Source organism: Hyla sarda, chromosome 1 (assembly GCF_029499605.1).
Source record: "Hyla sarda isolate aHylSar1 chromosome 1, aHylSar1.hap1, whole genome shotgun sequence".
In the NCBI taxonomy this organism is placed as follows: Eukaryota; Metazoa; Chordata; class Amphibia; order Anura; family Hylidae; genus Hyla; species Hyla sarda.
The window spans coordinates 136,667,927-136,691,846 of NC_079189.1; the positions used below are offsets into that span (position 1 = coordinate 136,667,927).

Here is a 23,920-nt window from a genome sequence, read left to right on the forward strand (position 1 = left end):
AATATGTGACCATTGCACAGTAAAAACTGAAAATTGCTTAGGTAAGGCTGTTTGCTTTACCCACAAAAGTTGCACAAAAAAAGTGTGACGTTTTGTGCACCCAAAAAAAGTGCGACGTTTTGTGCACCCAAAATAAAGATTCTAAATACCTTGATAAGTGTCAACAAATTTAATCAACATAACCAAAGCCAGAGTGTGCCAACCTGCCATGGTCTCATGACCTGTACTGTTGGTGCTCTGGCCCTTATTCTGCCTCAACATGAGATATCACCATCCAGACCAATGTTCACTTCTTAGGGGTATGCACAGCCATATGTTGTAGGTATGCACTCTACTAAACTGATGTAACAGTTCTTAAATGGCAGCATTTTGCTGGTAATTATTTATGGCCAAAGGCAAGACAACTATGGGTATTATTGGGGTTGTCTAGGAGCATAATAACATGTATAAAAAAAAATGTATTTTTTTTATCATAAGTAAAATGAAAGCCTACACTATTTTAGTGTAGAACATAGTTTTTACAATGTGAGTTGCAATCTGCAACATCTGTGTGTTGTGGATCTGAGTAGGTGCAGTTGAATGTTGCAGATGCTGCATTCAAACCATGCACATGAGCAATGCCTATACAATTTTGCATTACTGACAATATTGTGTGCCTCCACATTCAGCAGATACAACATGGGCCCTATCCCTCCTGGAACATTTGCTGTAGACTTATTAAAATTTCAGTTGTAACACATGCAAATTTGGCATTGGGGACCATGGCCTAAGAGTTGGGTATAAACATTTGCAGTATACTAGTGCAGTAAGGGGCATAGTCTACACTGAACAACTACACACATTGCATTTTTAACCCACTGAAGTGGACATGTCCACAGGTATTTCTCAAAATCTTACAAATGTATTATTGTGTTTTTTTGTGCTATTTTTAAAGTTGTTGGAAAAATTCAACTGAATTGTGTAAGCAGGGATATTTTTCTGAGTTATAACTTTTTCTGTTAATTGTTTAAATCTGACTGGAGTGCAATGCAGCACTTTTTTATCGGTGGGCCACAATTTTTATAAGAGACATGCCAAATTAGTAAATCTGGTGAAAAAACCTGCCAGGAAAAAAAATCTACAATAGTAAATCTGAGCCAATAAATGTGAGAAACTAGTTTAAACAAAGTTGAAATTGAAAAGCTGATAAAAAACAAATAAAATGAGCTCTGGCTACTATATGAAACATCTGCCACTATTTTCTCCACTAGTTTTATGAATGATAATGAAGGATTATTTTTTTTTTTTAATGATTTCTATTAAAAGTATATTTACTAGAACACTATATAATAAAAAATAGAATAGATAGAAACCATTGCCTGAATTCAGATTCTCTATGCCAGCTAGGGGGTTCCCTCAAGCAGACACACTATATTATGTATTTACTAAAACACTGCTAGCGAAGGAGAGAGGAAGTAGAGCTGATAAATCCACTTTTTGTATAAAAAAAAACAAACAAAAAACAAAATAGAACCCATTTAAGTGTCATAACTACTACCCTATAGTTACGTTAAAAGATATTAGAGGAATTGAAATAAAATAATCACCTTATTGACACCGTAAAACTCCAAATTCTTTAACCAGCCTGAATGCATTTTTTCCAACTAATGATACCTGAAATTACAAAGCAAAGCTGTCTTTCTATCGTAACATCTATAACACTGATCTGTCTTTGCTACTGGCAACTAGAGGGCGCTGATGTACCATGTGGAAACCAGATGTGAACTGCAAAACAAGAAACCGCGGAACAGGCATTGAAATAATGTTATGGTATGAAGAATATATCCCTCCGTTTATATTTACAGTTCAATGTTGTTATGAAGAATACACAAGGTACAGCCCCTGCTCATTTTTAATTGTTAAAAGGTATCTAAACAAACGTACAAAGCGTAGGGATGTAAAATAAAATGACACGGTCACTTCAATGTACAGCAGCAGCTAGAGGTGTCATAGACACTAAATAAGTATGCACTGAATATGCAGTGTTCCTTAGCAACATTTGTAACCATGGTGCAAAAAGGGGTTGTATGAGCACAGAACAGTGGCTTTCTTTTCGAAACAGTGCCACTTTTGTCTGTGTTTGGTATTTTAGCTCAGAAGCATTCATTCGAATAAAACAGATCTTCACTGTTTTTTAATTGCATTTTATTTATTTCTTAAAAAAAGAAACAAAACCCTTGTGTTACCCTTATTTCCTCTCATTTGAATTGTTTACTATGTAATATCGTGTTCTTTATATGTGTACAAATTTTCCCAGCACTGCAGCCGATACTGGCGCTATATATTCTATGTAATCTTATTATATAGGCTATTGGTAGCCTTTAATACACTTGCAGGAGGTTTGTTGCAATAACTGCTAGGACTGTCCCATTCATGTGAATGAGTTGTGCAGAAATCTATGCCCTTGCTTCAAAAACAAACTCATTCAGATAAATGAACCTATATGTCAGAAACTCCTGTGCCAAATATGCTACATGTGAATATACTTTGGTTGTGCCTGGTGCAAAATTTCAATTTCTACCTTGGACTCAGCAATCTGTTAGGAGCACATCCTATACTGTCTATTCTCATTTCCCTTATTATTGTTACAAGTGATGTACCCTCCAAGTCAAAAGTGGAATGTTCCAAATTTATAGTGTTTGGATAGGTTAGAACACTGACAATTTGCCGGAGCTGTAATGGATAATCGTTTCAAGCCCATTTGTAAGCTATAAATTGTATCGTTTATAGCCTCCCTGATAAAGTGGTTTGCTTCAAATGTCTGCACAAAGGTTTTTGATATGTTGTAAAATTTTACTTCTTAATTCTTCTTTACGTTGGGTATGAGGAAGATTAGGAATGACTAGCTGACTCATCTGTCCAAGTCTAAAAAAAAAAGTTTTATATATATACTTTCATGTCTTCAAAGATATTTTTCACCAAACTCCCAATGAAAGGATGTGAAATATGAAACTAGGACATCATGAGTGTCATTGTAAAGTGAGCTAGATATGAACACATTTATTTAAAGGGAAGCGTTTCAGATGTGTCACAACCCTGAACATTTATTAAGGAAAGATCTCTGTAGTTCTGTATTTTTGATCATAGAAGAAGGACATTTTGAGGTAATGAGATGCTTTGAGTAAAAGACTACAAAAAACTAACAAAAAGGAGCACTAGGTTTCAGAATCTCATTTTATATCTTTGTAAATTTCCAACACACATGGTGAATCTCAATGAACATCTTAGATCCTATGGTGTTGATGCACATTAGAAGACTGATGTCCGATTGGCCTCCATCACAACCCACTTGTAGACAGACCGTGTTGTAAATAATGGGCAGCAAGTTTAGCAGTAGCTTTTAGGATGTTTTTTATAAATGTATACATATGAAAAGATGCCAGTGATGGAGGTCAAACCTTCAGAACCCACTTAATACAATGGATAAACTGTATATTTCTCTATCTCATAGGTTATATATATATATACTAGCTGAGTAACCGGCGTTGCCCGGTTTTTCCTTCCTAATCCTTGTTGGGGAGGAAAATCAACAAAGCAGGATGCTTTTGGCTTCATATCCCATCCTCATATATTGTTGTCATATCCCAACCCCATATCCTGTCCCCATTTCTCGACCTCCTATCTAGACCTCACATCCTGTCCTCATAGCCCGACCCAATATCCCGTCCTCCTATCCCATCCTATCTTGTCCTCATATTCCAACCTCATATCCCGTCCTCATTTCCTGTCCTTATGTCCCATCCTCATATCCTGTAATTTACATACATTTCCCATAGTTTTGCACGGGACTTTAAACAAAAACCCCGACCCTCACAAATGGGCATAATTAACATATATGTAACATGGGACCAAGTATTATCGAAATATCTCCAGCCGTTTGGAAGTTATGCAGTAACATATATTTCCCATTGACTTGTATGGGACTTTAAACAAAAACCCTGACCCTGGCAAATGGGGGTTGGTAAAGGGTAAATGACCGATCCTATGTTTGTTGCTAACATATTAGTAACGTGTGCCACGTTTCATGTTAATATCTTTAGCCATTTGGATGTGATGCTGGAACATACACACACCCATACACACATTGAGTGTGATTATATATATATATATATATATATATATATATATATATATATATATATATAAACATTAGCTGAGTACCCAGCATTACCCAGTTTTTCCTTCCTCATCCTTGTTGGGGAGGAAAATCAACAAAGGAGGAAGCTTTTGACTTCGTATCCCATCCCTGTCTTCCTATCTCGACCTCGTACCCCATCCTCATATCTCAACCTCCTATCCGGACCTCCTCTCTTTGTGACATGGGGTGTGGCTTGCAAGCCGGATTGACACATTCACCAGGAGATGCAGAGCGGAGCTTGTGAGTAAGGTACTGGAAGTCCCATATACTTGCATGGGACGTGAAACAAAAACCCATCTTTTATATAAGGGTTTAGGTATGGGTTAATTTAACTATCATATCTTTTTTTTTATTTGAGATATAAGTAATATGTGTACCAGGTATTATTGAAATATCTCCAGCTGTACGGAAGTTATGTGGGAAGATACATTTTCCATTGATTTGCATGGGACTTCAACCTGTTAAGGACCCTGGGTGTACGGGTACATCCGGACACCCTTTTATTTAAGGACCCAGGACGTACCTGTACACCCATGGGAATTTCGGTCCCCGCCGCGCACCTATATCTATCAGCAGGCACCCTGCACAAATGCCCAGGAGGGGGTCATCAGACAACCACGATCCCCTTGAAGGGATAGGAGTGACGTGGCAGGGGTGACACCCCTCCTATCCCTGCTATTAGTCGTATAGATGTGACGACCAATAGCAGAACGGGGGCGGGGGGGGGGTTAACTTTCGGTTTCCCCATTCTGCCCACCCACAATAGGCAGGGCAGAACTGGGAAACAGTCAGGGACCGGCGCCGAAGTCCACTTACCCATCGGCAGAGGCTGAGGGCGGCAATCGGCTGCTGTGATCGGCGGGAGGCGATATCGTGCGGCTGGCGCCCTGGATCCTACGGAAGCCGGTGAGTTGCCTAGCAACATCTGGAGGGCTACAGTTTGAGACCACTATACAGTGATCTCCAAACTGTAGCCCTCTAGATCTTGCAAAACTACAACTCCTAGCATGCAGACACAGCAGTTTTCTGTCTGGACATGCTGGGATTTGTAGTTTTGAAACATCTGGAGGGCCACAATTTGGAGATCACTGTGCAGTGGTCTCTAAACTCTAGCCCTCCAGGTGTTGCAAAACTGCAAATCCCAGCATGCCCAAACAACAATCAGCTGTCTAGGCATGCTGGGAGTTGTAGTTGCGTACCTCCAGCTGTTGCATAACTACATCTCCCAGCATACCTTTTGGCGATCAGTACATGCTAGGAGTTGTAGTTTCGCAACAGTTGGAGGCACACTGGTTGGAAAATACTGAGTTAGGTAACTGAACCTAACTGAAGGTTTTCCAACCAGTTTGCCTCCAGCAGTTGCAAAAGTACAACTCCCAGCATGCACAGTCTGTCAGCTGGAGGTTTGCCCCCCCCCCCCATATGAATGTACAGGGTAGTTTACAGTAAGTTTTCTGCTTGAAGTTTGAGCTGCGGCAAATTTTTCGCCGCAGCACAAACTCCTAGCAGGAAACTCACCGTAACCCGCCAGTACGAATGTACCCTAAAAACACTACACTAACACATAATAAAGGGTAAAACACAACATATACACCCACCTTACACTCCCCCCCCCCCCCCCCCAATAAAAATGAAAAACTTATCGTATGGCAGGGTTTCCAAAATGGAGCCTCCAGCTGTTGCAAAACAACAACTCCCAGCATTTCCAGACAGCCACTGACAGTCCAGGCATGGTGGAAGTTTAGCAACAGCTGAAGGCACCCTGTTTGGGAATCACTGGCGTAGAATACCCCTATGTCCACCCTTATGCAATCCCTAATTAAGTCCTCAAATGCGCATGGCGCTCTCTCACTTCGGAGCCCTGACGTATTTCTGTACTCGGGAGAAATTGCACTACAAATTTTGGGGGGCTTTTTCTCCTTTTACCCCTTATGAAAAGGAAAAGTTGGGGGCTGCGCCAGAATTTGTGCCAGAATTGAAAAAACCCTGACTAACTCTCCATTTAGTTAAGAAAACCCGAAAAGGGGGGCGCGGCCTCCAGGAAAAGGGGGCGTGGTGTCTGAAAAGGGGCGTGATTCCGACATTTTCAGAAAAACCCAACATATTTACTAAGGTTTCCACATTAAATGTGGTGGATTTGAGCTGAGAAAAACCCGACAGATCAGAGCATGTGTGAAAAAAGCAAAGTGTAGGGAAAGTGGAAAATGTAAGGAAACCTTTGTAAATACCGTGGAAAATAAATTTTAGGCATTTAAAACCCACAAAGAAACCTACACAACACTCTTAGTAAATAAGGGCCAATATGTCTGATCGTGGGGGTCCCACCACTGGGGTCCCCCACGATCTTTCATGCAGCTCCTAGTCATTTGCAGCCTGGAGCCGAAGTTTGCTCCATGCCTGATGACTCATGATGCAGGGGCCAGCGGTTTGTGACGTCAAGCCCGCCCCCTTAATGCAAGTCTATGGGAGGGGGCGTGGCTGCCAGCAGTGACATGTCGAACAGGGATCCCCGCGATCAGAAATCTTATCCCCAATCCTTGGGGGATAAGATGTCTAGGGGTGGAGTACCCCTTTAAGTAAACTGAGTACAACAATCTGCTCAGTTGTTTTCAGCTCAGTGACCACCTCTGCAGGCCACAGGAGGGCCCGCGATCTCCAGGTGCGGGTCTTAGAGCTGGAAACACTAAGCCCTAACAAATGATAAAGCATACCTGGTGTATCGTTTTTTTATTTATTTTTTTAATCTGCATGATTTTGTTAGATGAACGGTGTACGGTGAACAGTGTAAACGCAAAAAATAAAAAAAAGTTTTAAAAAAAGTCCAAAAATGCTGCTTTTTAGTCACATTTTATTCCCCCAAAAAATGTATAACAAATGATCTAAAAGATTTATATATGCAAGTGTGGTATCTATAAAAAGTATAGATGACGGTGCAAAAAAATTAGCCCTCATACCACCCTATATACAGAAAAAATGTAAAAGTTATAGGTGGTCAAAATACATTACTGATTTTGTACAAAAAGTTTTAGATTTTTTTTAAGCCGTACAAAATTATAAAAGTATCTAGACATGGGTATCATTTTAATCATATTGACCCACAGAATAAAGAACACATGTCATTTTTCCCGTAAAGTGAATAGTGTGAAAACGAAACCCTCCAAAATGTGCAAAATTGTGGTTTTCATTAAAATTTCCTCCCTTAAAAAAAATCTTTTTTGGGTTCGCTGTACATTTTATTGTAAAATGAGAGGATTCATTACAAAGTACAATTGGTCACACAAAAAACAACATGAATGTTTATAAATATTACTTAATTAGGATGTCAATATTGTTGTTAATGGCAAAATGAATCCACCCAGACACAAAAGGGGGAGATTCTCAAAGAATTTTGCGTAAAAAAAAAAAAAAATCTATTTCAACCACATTTTCAAAGAGCTTTGTGGAGCAGTTTACACTGTACACGTCAGTTTTGTAAAAGTGGGCGTGTCCACGTATATTGTCTGCTTTACATGATATTTTCAAAGGGGTGAAAGTCCGGTTTACATCAAAAACTTCACATCAGTGTAGAAATCACAGAAATGGTTGTAGTTTTCTTGTTTTTTTCTTAGTTTTTTTGGAAAAGATGTTATTCAAGTAATTATTTTAAAAAAAAAGAAATTATTATTTAAAAAATGTTATTAAAAAAAAAAAATAAAATATATATATTTTTTTTTTTTTCTTGGTCACTGCACCCTTGGTCACTGTACCTGCACTCACATTTAAGCTCTGACATTTTTTATTTATACAGTTATCGCTTGTCTGGGCAATAGTAACAATGGAATAATTTGTGCGATGTTTCTGCCAGTATTTTCTGGGATGTAAAATTTGGCGCAAAAGAAAAATGCGCGAAAATGAATTTTCATGTATTTTCAAAGCAGCACAAAAGACCTTTGAAACGTGAGGAAGAAAAAGGTGGGAATAATATCGCTGGAACAGAAATTACGGTAGTTTTTGAGAATCTTCCCTATGTCTTACTGCAGCACTGCATCTGAACAGTGTCCACAGAATCTCTCATTGTTGCTGGTTCAGGCTTTGGTCCTATAACTCCAACTGATAATACTATAGATCAGCATTTTTACATTTTAAATTTACCACGTTAACCAGGTTATGAAATTCTTCAAACTCTCTAACACAAAATTCTTGCTTTATGAGATATAAGAATGGGACAACAATAACTACTATTTATGAAAAGGTTGGTGATTTTTAATTATAAGCTAGTCAATCTTATATACTGTACCGTAAATACATGACCTTTCAAAGCTTTTTCTGGCAGTAAAAATGTCATACTTTCGACAAACAAATTATACATGAATCATAAAATAAATCAATGAGTAAATAAATAAATAAATAAAAAAAAAACACAAAACATCAATCATGTTTGTGAAGTCTAAAACAAGCAGAACCCAAGATGCAAAACCGCCTACAAATAAAAATTCTAAGTGGTCAGCATTAATACATGCGCACATCGTCCTAAAACAATAGAGACCAAACAGTCCAGATTACAGTAAGCATTTGAATCATCAAATTAATAGTCCCAGTTAGCTCCAGAAGAGAACACGTGACACTCCTCACATATGACATATCAGATGGCACTCGTTGGTGAGAAAGGTAACAGGCTTTCTTGCTGCTATCACCTGCAGCTCCCCTCTTTCCATTCCTCCATTAAACACAAACAGAACCAAAAAGTAAAACTTTACGCTGCTCCCCATCTTCTGACAAATGTTTCCTCCTCAACATTCAACCTAGTATCAGTATAAAGCTAAGATTTTAGGGATACCAAGATCTAGTGCCTATATTCTTGCCAAAGCAACTATTGCAGAAAGAGTTCTTCACAACAAGAGAAGGTTGACTGTTAGGTAGCATTGCTATTAATGCTCCATTTTGCATCACAGACGACAGACGATGTCCACAAATCCTGGCATACCATAAACAGCTATTCATAGTGGTTTGCAGCCTGTCTATAGATTAACATTTCTGCCAGTTTGCAAGGATACCACTAATATCTTTGTATATACTGTATACAGTGCGATTCTGAAAAGATGGTACAAAATTGTATGCACTAACTATCCAGGTTCCATCTATACACTACAAATGTTCATAGTGATTACTATTGGTGAAACCACATATGTCCAGTCCTAACCAGACATGTTGCAGCATATCCTCAGGTATGGACTCCAATGTTTCAGTCATGTATTGTCTCTGTGTATCTGTCCCCTAAGCCAAAAGATCTAAGCAACAGCTTGTTGAGATCCTTGAGATCCTGTGGTAGGAGGACAGATACACCGAGTCCTTAATGTAGCCAGACAGAAAAAAAGTTGCAGGGTGCAAGGACAGTGTTACATTGCTGAATTATTTTTCTCCTGCACGGGCATTGGCTATCATCCAAATGGAAACAATAACGTTGCCCTAGATTCTACAAATGCCTGATCTAACATCCTGAGACTTCTTTCTGGGGGGCTACATCAAGGTGTCTGTATCTGTCCCCAGGCACATGATGTGAATGACTTGAGACAACTCATCACTGAAACAGTGAAGACCATATCCGAGGAAATGCTGGTAAGTGTCTGGACAGAACTGGACTACTGCCAAGACATCTGCCGTGTCACTGGTGGAAATCATTTTGAACATTTGTAGTGTATAGATAAAACTTTGATAGATAGTAAGTGTGTTCAAGTTAAAGGGGCTCTCCAGTGCTTACACATCTTATCCCCTATCCAAAGGATAGGGGATAAGTTGCCTGATCGCGGGAGTCCCGCCGCTGGGGACGCCCGTGATCTTGCACGCGGCACCCTGTTTGTAATCAGTCCCCGGAGCGTGTTCGCTCCGGGTCTGATTACAGGTGACCACCAGGCCGGCGTCATGTGACGTCACGCTCCGCCCCTCAATGCAAGCCTACGGGATCACGGGCATCCCCAGCGGCAGGACTCCCGCGATCAGGCATCTTATCCCCTATCCTTTGGATAGGGGATAAGATGTGTAAGCACCGGAGAACCCCTTTAAAGGGGTTATCTAGCCTTAGTCATTGCACTGGTTATAAAAAAAGACAAATCTTTACTTACTCATTCTAAGCTTATACACCTTTTTCACATGATCATGCTCAGAAAGTCTGAATGTTTAGATTGGAAACCTTTATACATTGACCCCCCGACATACCATAATTTCAACATGCGATGGCCTCTCAGAGGCCATCGCATGTTGAAGGCAGCATCAACCTACGATGCTTTTGTATGTCGGGGCCATCTCATAAACGGCTATTCGGCAGCGCAGACTGCTTCAGACGCCTCCGGATAGCAGTTTGCGGTGCCCCGTGTGCTCCGGTGATAGTCTCCTACCTGTCCTCGGGGCTCCGGAGCTCCTCTTCGGGATTCCCTGCATCGCCGGCCCTCTCAATCGTCGTCATCACGTCACCGCGCACGCCATCCCGTCATCCAATAGGAGCGGTGTGTGTAGTGACATGATGGTGGCGACGTGAGAGCGACGATCCCGGAGAAGCAGAGACGTCTGGAGCGTCGGGGGACACCACGGGGACGCGGCGACAGCAATGGAGGGTGACATCCAGGGCAGCGGTGGCTAGCGATGACGGTCTGGAGCGGCGGGGACAGGTGAGTATAACTTCCTATACTTTACATTGCACGGATCCCTCAACATACGATGGTTTCAACAAATGATGGTTCATTTGGAACGGGTTACCATCGTATGTTGAGGGACCACTGTAATTCTAATGCAGTGATAAGTGCAGTTTTCTATTGCACTTAGGCCATGTGGTAGCTTTTCAAAAGGCAAATGCAACATTGTAATAAAGGAATTAAAGTTCATACAAAGTGGCTAGATGCAGCCATTTTTATATATATATATATATATATATATATATATATATATATATATATATATATATATATACATACATACACACATATATATATATATATATATATATATATATATATATATTATTATTTATTTATTTTTATCACAATATATCCTTCCTTACATCTTTCTTATGGTACACTGCCGTAACCCATCTTTTACTTAATTCTGTAATATAGTGTTCACAGACAGCCATGAACCCATTTTGTACCTCTGCATATTTTATATAGAGGCATACATAATTCTGTCTTCACAGACTTTGTATGAATCAGTGAGAAATAAAACTGTGGCACGCTATATTGGGCGCTGTATTACTGAGGCATATGGTGACTCGAGATCCTGCACATGAGTTTTCCTTGTGCAAGAGCCCCTAGTTTGTGTTATGGTTATGCTCACAAAGATTTTATATATTCTATACAGGTTATATTTGTTTAGCTTACAATACTTACAGCTGAGACACATTCGATTTACAGTTTTTAATAGACTTTTTTTTTTACACATTAACTTTTAGTTCACGCAAAGGATACAGCGCAGTTTCTTAAATAGATTATTTTACAAAAAAATAGTCTTTGATCAATTATCTTACACCTTGACAGGAGCCTTATAATCATTTAATTATGAATTAATTATATTATTTATATATATGATATGAAGAACTGTACATTTAGTCTGGACACAGTGCAGTCCAAACGCATATAATTTTCTTTAAAAATAATATGGATTGACCTTAAATACTACATATATTGATCTATGGTCTGAATGAGGCTTAACGTGCAAAAATCTCTTTTTAAAGCATCTCATAACTTTTCATGTTAAAACAGTAGAGGTTGGGGTTTATGTATGCATTACTCATAACTGTGTTTATAGCAGAAACCTTACACTTATATACATCATTTTAAGCTCAGACATTGCGATGTCATGCTTCCATTTAAAAAAGCCAATTTTCATGACAACTGCATGGCATCTACAATGTAAGATATTGCTTGGCAAATGTAGACAAGATCACAGGTTGGCTTTAAAGAGTGTGTGCGAGTAATGGGACTTGTTTTGTGAACTCAAAGTGAGAATCAGAGTCATCATAAATATACTAGCCAATATATGACATTAAAGAACAAGAAGCAGAAAGGAAACAGCGCCCTTGAGTAGAGGTCAATCCGTTTGGCTTCAGATGGAATGACTGGTTTGGCAGGAGGCGGCTTTTTGTTGGCCTTTGCTTGAGATTTTCCCAGACCGTTGTTGACTTCAATTGGTTTTCCATAACAATCATAATTGGACAATTCAAAATCTCTGGGCAAGCTTCCAACAATGCTGAAGTCATTGGATCTCAGATCGGATTTAGACGTGCATACTTTTTTGCATCTTGTTTCTGCAACCTGGGAATAATAAGCAGCAAGTTAAACATCAAACAGCAAGAATTATGCTGGGAAAAAAGGACTGAATTTTCTAAGATGTCTCAGTACATTGACATTCAGACTATGGCAGCTGGGAACATTGTGAATAGAAACATTCTACATAAATCTGTATGGAATATACAATATAAACAATGTCTTAAATAAATAATAGTCCTATACGGGTAAACAATTCTTCTCCAAGCAGTGTCCAAAGGGGTGACTACTAAATCATCTCTAGAAATCAGTGAACCTCTTACATTCCTGATGAGCCAGAATATAATTTTAGTAAATATTTTTTTTTTATAAATTTTTTTTCTAAATTTCTTCGGTATCTACATTACAGAACCCATCAAGTTTCTTAAAAAACTACAACTGATAGCATACCTTTATAGTGGTCCCAGGTTTTTTATTTTCTAATTGGTTCCATTACTTTTAGTACCCAACATATCAATCAATGAATAAAACTTCGGGTCCCCACTAAGAGAATCTGTTAGGTGCATAATAAATTATGAAGAAAATATTTCTGGCACACAGATTTGGAGGAAAATATTTTGCTGGATTCTAATCTTGTTGTTCTATACCTACTTAAATATATTTACATTTTTATCATTTATAATAGAAAGCATTTTGCAACACTGTATAAGTCATAAATGTTATTACAGGTACTTACAATACTTTGATTGTGAAACATGATAAACTAAATCAAGATTTTAACATTAAATATATTGATAATATACACCATGCAATCTGTAAAAATCGATTACAGTTGTCTAAATGGTAATGTCATTTATTTCACACTGATACATACTTGCAGTGTGCTGATGTGAACTGGTGTACCAGTTCCATTCACTGTATTCTTTTTTGCAGCATTGGGCCCCTTTCCTTCTGCTTGGTCTGCCTTGGCAATTTTGGCTTTTTCAGCTTCGATCCTTTTTGGGCTGTTCAGGAAGACCTGGACTACAGCGTATTCAACAAGAGAGGCAAAGCCAAAAAGAAGACAAGTAATAAGCCACACATCAATGGCCTTTACATAGGACACCTTCGGCAGTTCCTGTGCCAGGGTGGTACACTCTGACGCCAAGCTCAGAACTGAAAATATACCTGAAAAGTAAATGCAAAAAGGTGAAGTAATTTATTTCCAGTTATGTACATTGTGATCGCTTCTGTAATGCTGTATGATAAACCAATAGACTCCAATACACTGCTCAAAAAAATAAAGGGAACACTTAAACAACACAATGTAACTCTAAGTTAGGGCTGCACGATATGGGGAAAATGTGCGATTGCAATTTTGGGCCTAAATATTGCGATTGTGATATGGGATGCGCTATAATAAAAAAAAATGGTGAAATCCCCCCATGTCATGTCCAATCGCCTCCATTTCACATCTATCCACCCATTTTATGCCCACCGCCTATTTCACATTCTCCTCCCCAGTCACATTCTCCTCCCGTCATATCCCCCCCCTTGTCACACTCCCCCTTGTCACATTCTCCTCCCCTTGTCACATTCTCCTCCCCCTTGTCACCCCCCCGTCACATTCTCCCCCCCCTTGTCACATTCCCCCCTCCCTTGTCACATTCCCCCCTCCCTTGTCACATTTTAGCAGGACCGCTACCTTCACCTTTGTGCAAGGAGGAGTAGGAGGAGCATTGTAAGAGCCCTGCAAAATGACCTCCAGCAGGCCACAAATGTGCATGTGTCCACTCGAATGGTCAGAAACACTCCATGAGGGTGGTATGAGGGCCCCACATCCACAGAGAACACGAAGATTGCCAAATTCGGCACTGGTGCCCTGTGCTCTTCACAGATGAAGCAGGTTCACACTGAGCACATGTGACAGACATGACAGAGTCTTGAGATGCTGTGGAGAACGTTCTGCTGCCTGCAACATCCTCCCGCATGACCGGTGTCATACTTATTGTAGGCCCCAAACATAAATCACTATGTTTAATAGAATAATAGCATGATGTGTCCGCCATGTTGTATGTTCTAAATAGACCACAGTGTATTCTAAAGTTCTTCTCTACAAGTGCCAGTCTGGGAGAAGAATATTTCTTGTCTCCTTAGATATTTATGGCTGTTATAAGACAGATAAGGGGGCTTGTTACACTCTCTAGATGACACTACTACAATTCACCCAAGGTAAAAGAAACTGAAATAATTATGTCATATCCGAATGAACATTAGTTCTTTAAATATATATATATATATATATATATATATATATATATATATATATATATATATATATATCTTTATTATCTTATATATGATTCTCACAGGGAGCATTGCTCAGTGTTTGCATTCCTAAGACCTGGTGGGAAGGTCTCAAGTATAGACTTTGATAATCTTTGTACAAGGCTAGTTAGCCAGTCTTGTGAATAATATTCTGACTGACAATTAATTACCCATTTGACTAGACACAGAGATTTTCACACATCTGTGTGAAAGAGACCTCCATGGTATTCTTATCTCTCCAATAAATTTGGATGTCTAGGTAGGCCCCAAGATGTCTATGAGAATGCCGGTTTTAATTACTTATATATGTCATAAATAATCCCTGAATTTATAATTTAGGGCTCCATATTTCAAGTGTGGAATGTGGTTTTAAGACCAGTTATTGACAGTTAATCCTTAATGGTAATGATGCTAATTGCCTATACAATAGTATAGCAGATGGGTTGTCATTACACGAACCATAAATGCATTCTGGGTAATATAGTGATGTCACAGTCATTACCATATGTACACGCCCTACCTACATTCATTGGGGAATTCCAATTTGGAGAGGAGTCTCTAACAAATTGAAAAGTCTGTTAAACCAGATGTCAGAGACTGTAGAGAACAAAAAGATACAAAGGAAGAGAGACAAGGGAAAAAGAAAGACAAAGAACTCTCTCCCACACAAAGGAAAGAGGTCCAACAAGGTGGAAAAGCCATGTGAGATCCCAGCAAGCCGGACTGATCACACTGTACCAGACCAATGGCTATCCATGACAATGAGATAGACCGTTCAGCTTTCCTAAGAGCCAAAGCGAGGTTCTTACATAGACTTGGTAAGAGACGCAAAAATGGTATTCCATTTAATTAAGACTAATTTGGATAATGTGGATGGAATTATACCATTTAGATTGATTGGCAAATACATTAATAAAATAAAATAATTAACTATCTCCATATTGAGATTATAGTTTTAGGATATTGTGAGACTTCCTTCAAACTGCAGAATAATCAAGACATAATCTATCAAGGCATTACATTACTACTTATAAATATTGATAGAACTCCTTTCGTTGCTAGGAGTATATTTCCCACATAGGAAACTTGCTTCAAGTTCTTCCTCCTAAAATATAGTCTAGCAAGATCATTTATCATTGCTATTTAATTGTCTTAATAATCTTACCAAAGTCATGTTAAGAAAAAAAGTCCAGAATGGGGTGGAAGTATATCATAGTTCTTCCATGTTTATATCCTTAGATAGATTTGCCCATTCATGGAGTCATGTGATATGTAGTTGGTTAGAAGGGGGGTGGAGTGTATTTAGCATTCCATATTGATATGTCTATGGCTAGATATTGCCCATCTTGATATCATGAGGTTCCTATGGACAGTGTGATATGAAACCTTTTTCTTATATGATATTCCGAACCTAGTAGCTTTTGTTTTATTGTAACAAGTTACTCACTACTCACATGTATTGTTCTACTATATGTAGTCAAACAAGCTTATAATGTTTACTAATATATCTTTTTTTTTTTAAATCAGAAAATTTTTATTGAACAAATTTTATAATAAAAAAACATATAAAACAATCCAACATTCCCCTAAAACCCCCCTCCCCCACCCACCCAAAAAGAGACAAACTCCCTCCCCCCTCCCCAGTGTCCTCTCCTCAGCAACCATAAATAAGAGGCATGCGGTGGTCCGGAGAGATGATTAAACACATCATACAGTAAAAGTAGAACTGTTTACTAATATCTAATTGATATTCATTTGCATATATCATTGTGTTTATTGCTCATTTACGTTTATAACCTTATAACCAATCTGCATACTTTTATAATATCTGTATATTATTTGTATATTGTAAAACTACATCCTTAAGCGTTAATGTCATCCTGTCATGAAAAGAACTTGTTGATATCTGAGGAAATTGTCGGACTCAGATGTGAATTGTATTGATTGGCTTTGTCTACAATTCACAAGGTCATAATTTTGATATTTTTAATAATTTAAATTTTTTTCATAATTAATATTTTTATGACCATAATTCATAATTAAGTTACTACCGCATTACACCGGTTTGGCGGTTGGTTGGTATTGGTGTGGGGTGGCATTTCTTTGGGGGGCCACACAGCCCTCTATGTGCTTGCCAGAGGTAGCCTGACTGCCATTAGGTACCGAGATGAGAGCCTCAGAGCACTTGTGAGACCATATACTGGTGCGGTTGGCCCTGGGTTCCTCCTAATGCAAGACAATGCTAGACCTCATGTGGCTGGAGTGTGTCAGCAATTCCTGCAAGAGGAAGGCATTGATGCTATGGACTGGCCTACCCGTTCTCCAGTCCTGAATCCGAATGAGCCGACATCATGTCTAGCTCCATCCACCACGTTGCACCACAGACTGTCCAGGAGTTGGTGGATGCTTTAGTCCAGGTCTGGGAGGACATCCCTCAGAAGACCATCCACCACCTCATCAGGAGCATACCCAGGCATTGTGGGGAGGTCATACGGGCACATGGAGGCCACACACACTACTGAGCCTCATTTTGACTTGTTTTAAGTCATTACATCAAAGTTGGATCAGCCAGTAGTGTGGTTTTCCACTTAGATTTTGAGTGTGACTCAATATCCAGACCTCCATGGGTTGATAAATTTGATTTCCATTGATAATTTTTCAGTCATTTTGTTGTCAGCACATTCATTCAATGTAAAGATGAAAGTTTCATATGCTTAGATCATTCATTCATATCTCGGATGTGTTATCTTAGTATTCCCTTTATTTTTTTGAGTAGTGTATGTCATGGTCCCCTATAGATTTACTGCATATAATCTTTCACACACAGACTATGGCATCACCCTATGTTTTTTTTTTAAGTATCAAAGTGAAAGATAAATCCAGCTGATATCTACACAAAGAACATACAGACTTTTTGAAGATGTGCCATTGGTTGAATTGCATTGGTTGAACTTGGGATGCCCGTCCTGTGTGGTTACAGGACTATTGGCTAATAACTCATGATCACAAATGATCAGCCTGGATTCTGGAGAGTAATAACATTACAGGTTATGTATACTAGATTTATAGGGACAGATAGTTGATCCAGGGATTTATTCTGGAGTTGGAAAGGAATTTTTACCTCTAGTATGAGTTTTTTTTTGCCTTCCTCTGGATCAACTCAGCAGGGACTCAATAGGCATATAGGTTGAACTTGATGGACTCTGGTCTTTAGTCAACCTTATGAACTATATGTCACTATGTGACCAATCTAATATTCATTTCAATTATTGGAAAATTCCTCAGGAAAATTCTATGGACAATTTTATAATAAAAAAACAAGTGGGCAAATAAGAACATAAAAAAGCCAACCTCCTCCTTACAGGGTTGTCTTGGTGACATGTATATTTTGGGGCATGCAATATGTCATGTTACAAAGCACAAAAGTAATTATGATGGCACATAGATAAAGGTTGGGGCTCTTAAACCATTAAATGCATAACATCTTTAAAACGTGTTAACATTTTAAAGGTTATTTTCATATATCAAAAAGCAAGTGGATTTATATTATACAGTATAAATGACACCTGGAATGCAAACTCTGGTGAAAGCTAAAATAATCACGGGCACGGTCACACCGGACACATCCTCTGTGACTGCCGATAGCGCATCTGCAGTGTCAGATACGCTGCGGATGTACCCTGTGTGACTGTGCATTAAAAAATGAAGAGTGGTTACTGCTTTAATGGATAATCATCTAAAGAGGGAGGCTTGGACAGAGGATATGAAACTAAATTTGAGGCAGTGAAAAAAATATTTAAAAAATTAAAGTTATGTATCTGAAAGTAAATGGTTAATGCATCCATATGAGTATATATATATATATATATATATATATATATATATATACATACACACACACACACACACACATACATACATACACACACATACAGTCATTGCCATAAATGCTGGCACCCCTGAAAATTTTCAAGAAAATGAAGTATTTCTCACAGAAAAGGATTGCAGTAAGACCTGTTTTGCTATACACATGTTTATTCCCTTTGTGTGTATTGGAACTAAACCAAAAAAGGGAGGAAAAAAAAGCAAATTGGACATAATGTCACACCAAACTCCAAAAATGGGCTGGACAAAATTGTTGGTACCCTTAACTTAATATTTGGTTGCACACCCTTTGGAAAAAATAACTGAAATCAGTCGCTTCCTATAATCATCAATAAGCTTCTTACACCTCTCAGCCGGAATGTTGGACCACTCTTCCTTTGCAAACTGCTCCAGGTCTCTATTACTGGAAGGGCGCCTTTTACCAACAGCAATTTTAAGATCTCTCCACAGGTGTTCAATGGGATTTAGATCTGGAATCCTGGCTGGACACTTCAGAACTCTCCAGCGCTTTGTTGCCATCCATTTCTGGGTGCTTTTTGACATATGTTTGGGGTCATTGTCCTGCTGGAAGACCCAAGATCTCGGACACAAACCCAGCTTTCTGACACTGGGCTGTTCAGTGTGACCCAAAATCCATAGGTAATCCTCAGATTTCATGATGCCTTGCACACATTCAAGGCACCCAATGTCAGAAGCAGCAAAACAACCCCAAAACATCATTGAACCTCCACAATATTTTACTGTAGGTACTGTGTTCTTTTCTTTGTAGGCCTCATTCCGTTTTCGGTAAACAGTGGAAAGATGTGCTTTACCAAAAAGCTCTATCTTTGTCTCATCTGTCCACAAGATGTTTTCCCAGAAGGATTTTGGCTTATTCAAGTTCATTTTGGCAAAATGTAGTATTGCTTTTTTATGTCTCTGTGGCAGCAGTGGGGGTCTCCTGCCATAACGTTTAATTTCATTTAAATATCGACACTGTTTGCGCTGACACTGATGCTCCCTGAGCCTGCAGGACAGCTTGAATATCTTTTGAACTTGTTTGGGGCTGCTTATCCACCATCTGGACTATCCTGCGTTGACATCTTTCATAAATTTTTCTTTTCCGTCCACGCCCAGGGAGATTAGCTACAGTGCCATGGAATGCAAACTTCTTGATAATGTTGCGCACTGTGGACAAAGGCAAATCTAGATCTCTGGAGATAGACTTGTAACCTTGAGATTGTTGATAGTTTTCCACAATTTTGGTTCTCAAGTCTTCAGTCAGTTCTCTTCTCCTCTTTCTGTTGTCCATGCTTAGTGTGGCACACACAGACACACAATGCAAAGACTAAGTGAACTTCTCTCCTTTTTATCTGCTTTCAGGTGATTTTTATATTGCCCACACCTCGCCCCAGGTGAGTAAAGGAGTATCAAATGCTTGAAACAATCTTATTTTCCAAAATTTTGAAAGGGTGGCAATAATTTTGTCCAGCCCATTTTTTGGAGTTAGCTGTGACATTATGTCCAATTTGCTTTCTTCCTCCCTCTTTTGGTTTAGTTCCAAAACACACAAAGGGAATAACCATGTGTATAGCAAAACATGTCTTGCTGCAGTCCTTTTCTCTGAGAAATACTTAATTTTCTTGAAAAATTTCAGGGGTGCCAACATTTACGGCCAAGGCTGTATTTATTTATATTACTGAAAGCACTTAGGCTCCATCCTTTGCCACACTTTTGGTTCTTCTCTTTAAACTGTAGTTCAGCGGTCTGTGAACAAACCCCATTCTGAAAGAGTAGTCTTAAATTTTATTTGGTAAATTAGGAAATGACAATCCACACACAAAAACAATGCGTGACATTTCACTCAAATAAGGGATAATACAAATCTTACTATTGGTTGGCACTCCTTAATGATAAGTGATGGTCATGTGATGGATTTCCGTGGCACATTGATGTAACACATGTACAGAGCTTATGTCAGACACACAGATGGGAATTTTTAACATATGGAATGATCTGAGAATGAAAAATATAGTCATAAAAACGTGATGAAAGGATTACCACTGTCCCTTAAAACAACATGTTATACAGTATGTTTTTTCTACTTACATCATGTCATGTTTCATCGGTAAGAGGAAAGTTAGAGGTTTTACATGAACAGAGTTATTAATGTACTGCAAAATTCTCAATACCAATTCTCAATACCAATTAATGCATATCTCATAAACTAGAATATGGCAACATTTTACTATGGGTATGTTGTACAGTCCATGACTTTTAGATAGGCCAACCAAAGATAAAGATCTAGTGTAGATTTTAGGAAGTCAGTAGAAAATTGGAAATCAGAATTTCACTATACATTGCAATGAAGGCAAGCACAGGAAGGGTTTGGTAGCTCGCCGATATAAGGATGTGCTATTTTTTAGTTATGCACGAAACTTTTATTCACTCCCACTACTATAATGGTAAAGTGGGCAAAACAAATATACAAATGCTAAAATATATTTACCAATGTCCAAAAATAAACTAGTACAGCTTTGCCTTCTTGTTAAATATACACACACACACACTGCTGAATGAATAGTCAGATGGTGGATATCAATACATTTTAATATAGATTACCTAGAGGTACACGTGCAGCACTAGCATCAGGGTTGATCCAGAAAGAAAGCCAAGAAAGGACAACTATAAGCAGGGTAGGTGCATAGACACCCATCATATAGAATCCAACCTGTCTCCTCAAGGTAAAGATGACCTCTACGCAGGTGTAATAGCCTTTAAAAAAAACAACATAAATGTGCTTAGTATAGTTTAACTATTTTGACAAACTTATTTTAGAGGAAAAATGACCAATTGTTCGTTTCAGAGCATCTGTAAACCAGTTTTTATACATGTGAACTATACAATTTATGTACAATATATATTATGCCCCTGGTCTCACTTCTGGACGACAAGTCAAAAGTTTAACTACCGGTAAATGACAGAAACACTTTGATCTTTTCTTGGGGAACCACCGGATAGCAGGACAATTTAAGGGCATAGTGTGTCAACCCAGATCTATATCAGACCATTCGCTACTAGCAGTTAAAATTAGTTTGGGGCATAATTCAAGAGCTAGCTTGGTTGCAAGTGTTGAATTGTGATGAATTTTTTTTTCAGGAGATAAAAAATTTGGGGGAGATTAATAGGGGATCAGCGGGCCTGAATGTAATATGGGACACAATGAAGGCGTTTTTGAGGGGTTTGCTATTGAGAGAAATTATAAAGAAGAAAAGGGGGTTTAAGCAAGAGGAAAATTAGCTAATTAACGCCTTAAGGACTCGGGGTTTTTACGTTTTTGCATTTTCATTTTTTCCTCCTTACCTTTAAAAATCATAACTCTCAATTTTGCACCTAAAAATCCATATGATGGCTTATTTTTTGCGCAACCAATTCTACTTTGTAATTATGTCAGTCATTTTACCCAAAAATCTGAGGCGAAACGAAAAAAAAAATCATTGTGAGACAAAATTGAAAAAAAAACAAAAACGCCATTTTGTAACTTTTGGGGGCTTCCGTTTCTATACAGTACATTTTTCAGTAAAAACTGACACCTTCTCTTTATTCTGTAGGTCCATACGATTAAAATGATACCCTACTTATGTAGGTTTGATTTTGTCGTACTTCTGGAAAAAATCATAACTACATGCAGGAAAATGTATTGTTTAAAATTGTCATCTTCTGACCCCTATAACTTTTTTATTTTCCCGCGTATGGGGCGGGATAAGGGCTAACTTTTTGTGCTGTGATCTGAAGTTTTTATTGGTACCATTTTTGTATTGATCTGACTTTTTGATCGCTTTTTATTCATTTTTTCATGGTATGAAGAGTGACCAAAAATACACTATTTTGGACTTTTGAATTTTTTTGCGCATACACCATTGACCGTGCGGTTTAATTAATGAAATATTTTTATAATTCGGACATTTTCACACGCGGCAATACCACATGTTTATTTTTATTTACACAGTTTTTTTTTTTTTAAATGGGAAAAGGGGGGCGATTCAAACTTTTATTAGGGAAGGGGTTAAATAATCTTTATTCACTTTTCTTCACTTTTTTTTGTAGTGTTATAGCTCCCATAGGGGGCTATAACACTGCACACACAGATCTTTTACATCGTTCAATGGTTTCCCATAGGAAACCATTGATCGATGATTCTGCTGCTTGACTGCTCATGCCTGGATCTCAGGCACTGAGCAGTCATTCGGCGATCGGACAGCAAGGAGGCAGGTAGGGACCCTCCGACTGTCCTGTAAGCTGTTCGAATTGCCGCAATTTCACCATGGCGAGCCCGAACTGCTCCCTGAGCTAACCTGCAACGTTTTAGTTTCACTATAGACCAGCGATCAACTTTGAACGCCGCGTCTAAAGGGTTAATAGCATGCGGCACCGTGATCAGTGCCACGAGCTATTAGCCACGGGTCCCAACGGCCGGGCCCGACACGCCGTGGCTCTGCGTTATAGAACGGGAGCGGACTCATGACGTATGGGTCCTTAACAGTTTAAAAAAAGTAGAGGAGGTGGAGTGTTCCCTTATGGAAAACTCAAACTCTGAAAATGTATCAAAAGTCAAATTAGCGCAAGAGAATTTTGAAAAAAAAAAAAACTGCTAGGGAAGGCTCAAAATAAACTATTTTTTGCAGGTTATAAAACATTTTTTTTGGGGGGGAACCTAACTACCTACTAACAAGGCTAGTTAAGGTACAAGAGAATAAAAGACCGATTTGCTCGATTCAGGATGATCGGGGGCTTCTGACACATGACACGGAAGAGGTGGCGAAGGTCTTCCTCAAATTTTTTCCTAGGTTGTATGCCTGAGATCATCAGGTAGATAAGGTGGAGATGGTCTCTTTTCTGGAGCGGCTGGGATTGCCTAGGCTTAAAGGCAAAAACTTTTTTACATATATCAACTGGCTCCAGAAAGTTAAACAGATTTGTAAATTACTTGTAAATCTTAATCCTTTCAGTACTTATGAGGTTCTGAAGTTAAGGTTGTTCTTTTCTGTCTAAGTGCTCTCTGATGACACCTGTCTCGGGAAACGCCCAGTTTAGAAGAGGTTTGCTATGAGGATTTGTTTCTAAACTGGGCATTTCCCGAGACAGGTGTCATCAGAGAGGATTTAGACAGAAAAGAACAACCTTAACTTCAGAAGCTCATAAGTACTGAAAGGATTAAGATTTTTTAATAGAAGTAATTTACAAATCTAGCAGCCTCCCAGTCTGACTGGGAGCGCATGGTAAGTGAGCTTTAACACCTTGTTCACACTAGTGTGGTGCTGTGCGGCATCCGTTGCTGCCG

At 38.7% G+C, this 23,920-nt stretch overlaps 1 protein-coding gene across 3 annotated transcripts in view; it reads right to left on the bottom strand.

Moving 5' to 3' along the window:
* Positions 1-11,544: 11,544 nt before the first annotated feature.
* Positions 11,545-23,920, bottom strand: part of GLRB (glycine receptor beta) — a 113,863-nt gene continuing 101,487 nt past the window's right edge. For all 3 annotated transcript variants that reach the window (XM_056561969.1, XM_056561951.1, XM_056561960.1), the window contains exons 8-10: positions 21,202-21,354; positions 13,283-13,575; positions 11,545-12,456 (exon numbers count right to left, since the gene is read on the bottom strand). In XM_056561969.1, coding sequence (XP_056417944.1) covers positions 12,160-12,456; positions 13,283-13,575; positions 21,202-21,354 — 743 coding nt within the window. In that variant the 3' untranslated portion in view covers positions 11,545-12,159. The remainder of the gene's footprint in view (positions 12,457-13,282; positions 13,576-21,201; positions 21,355-23,920) is intronic.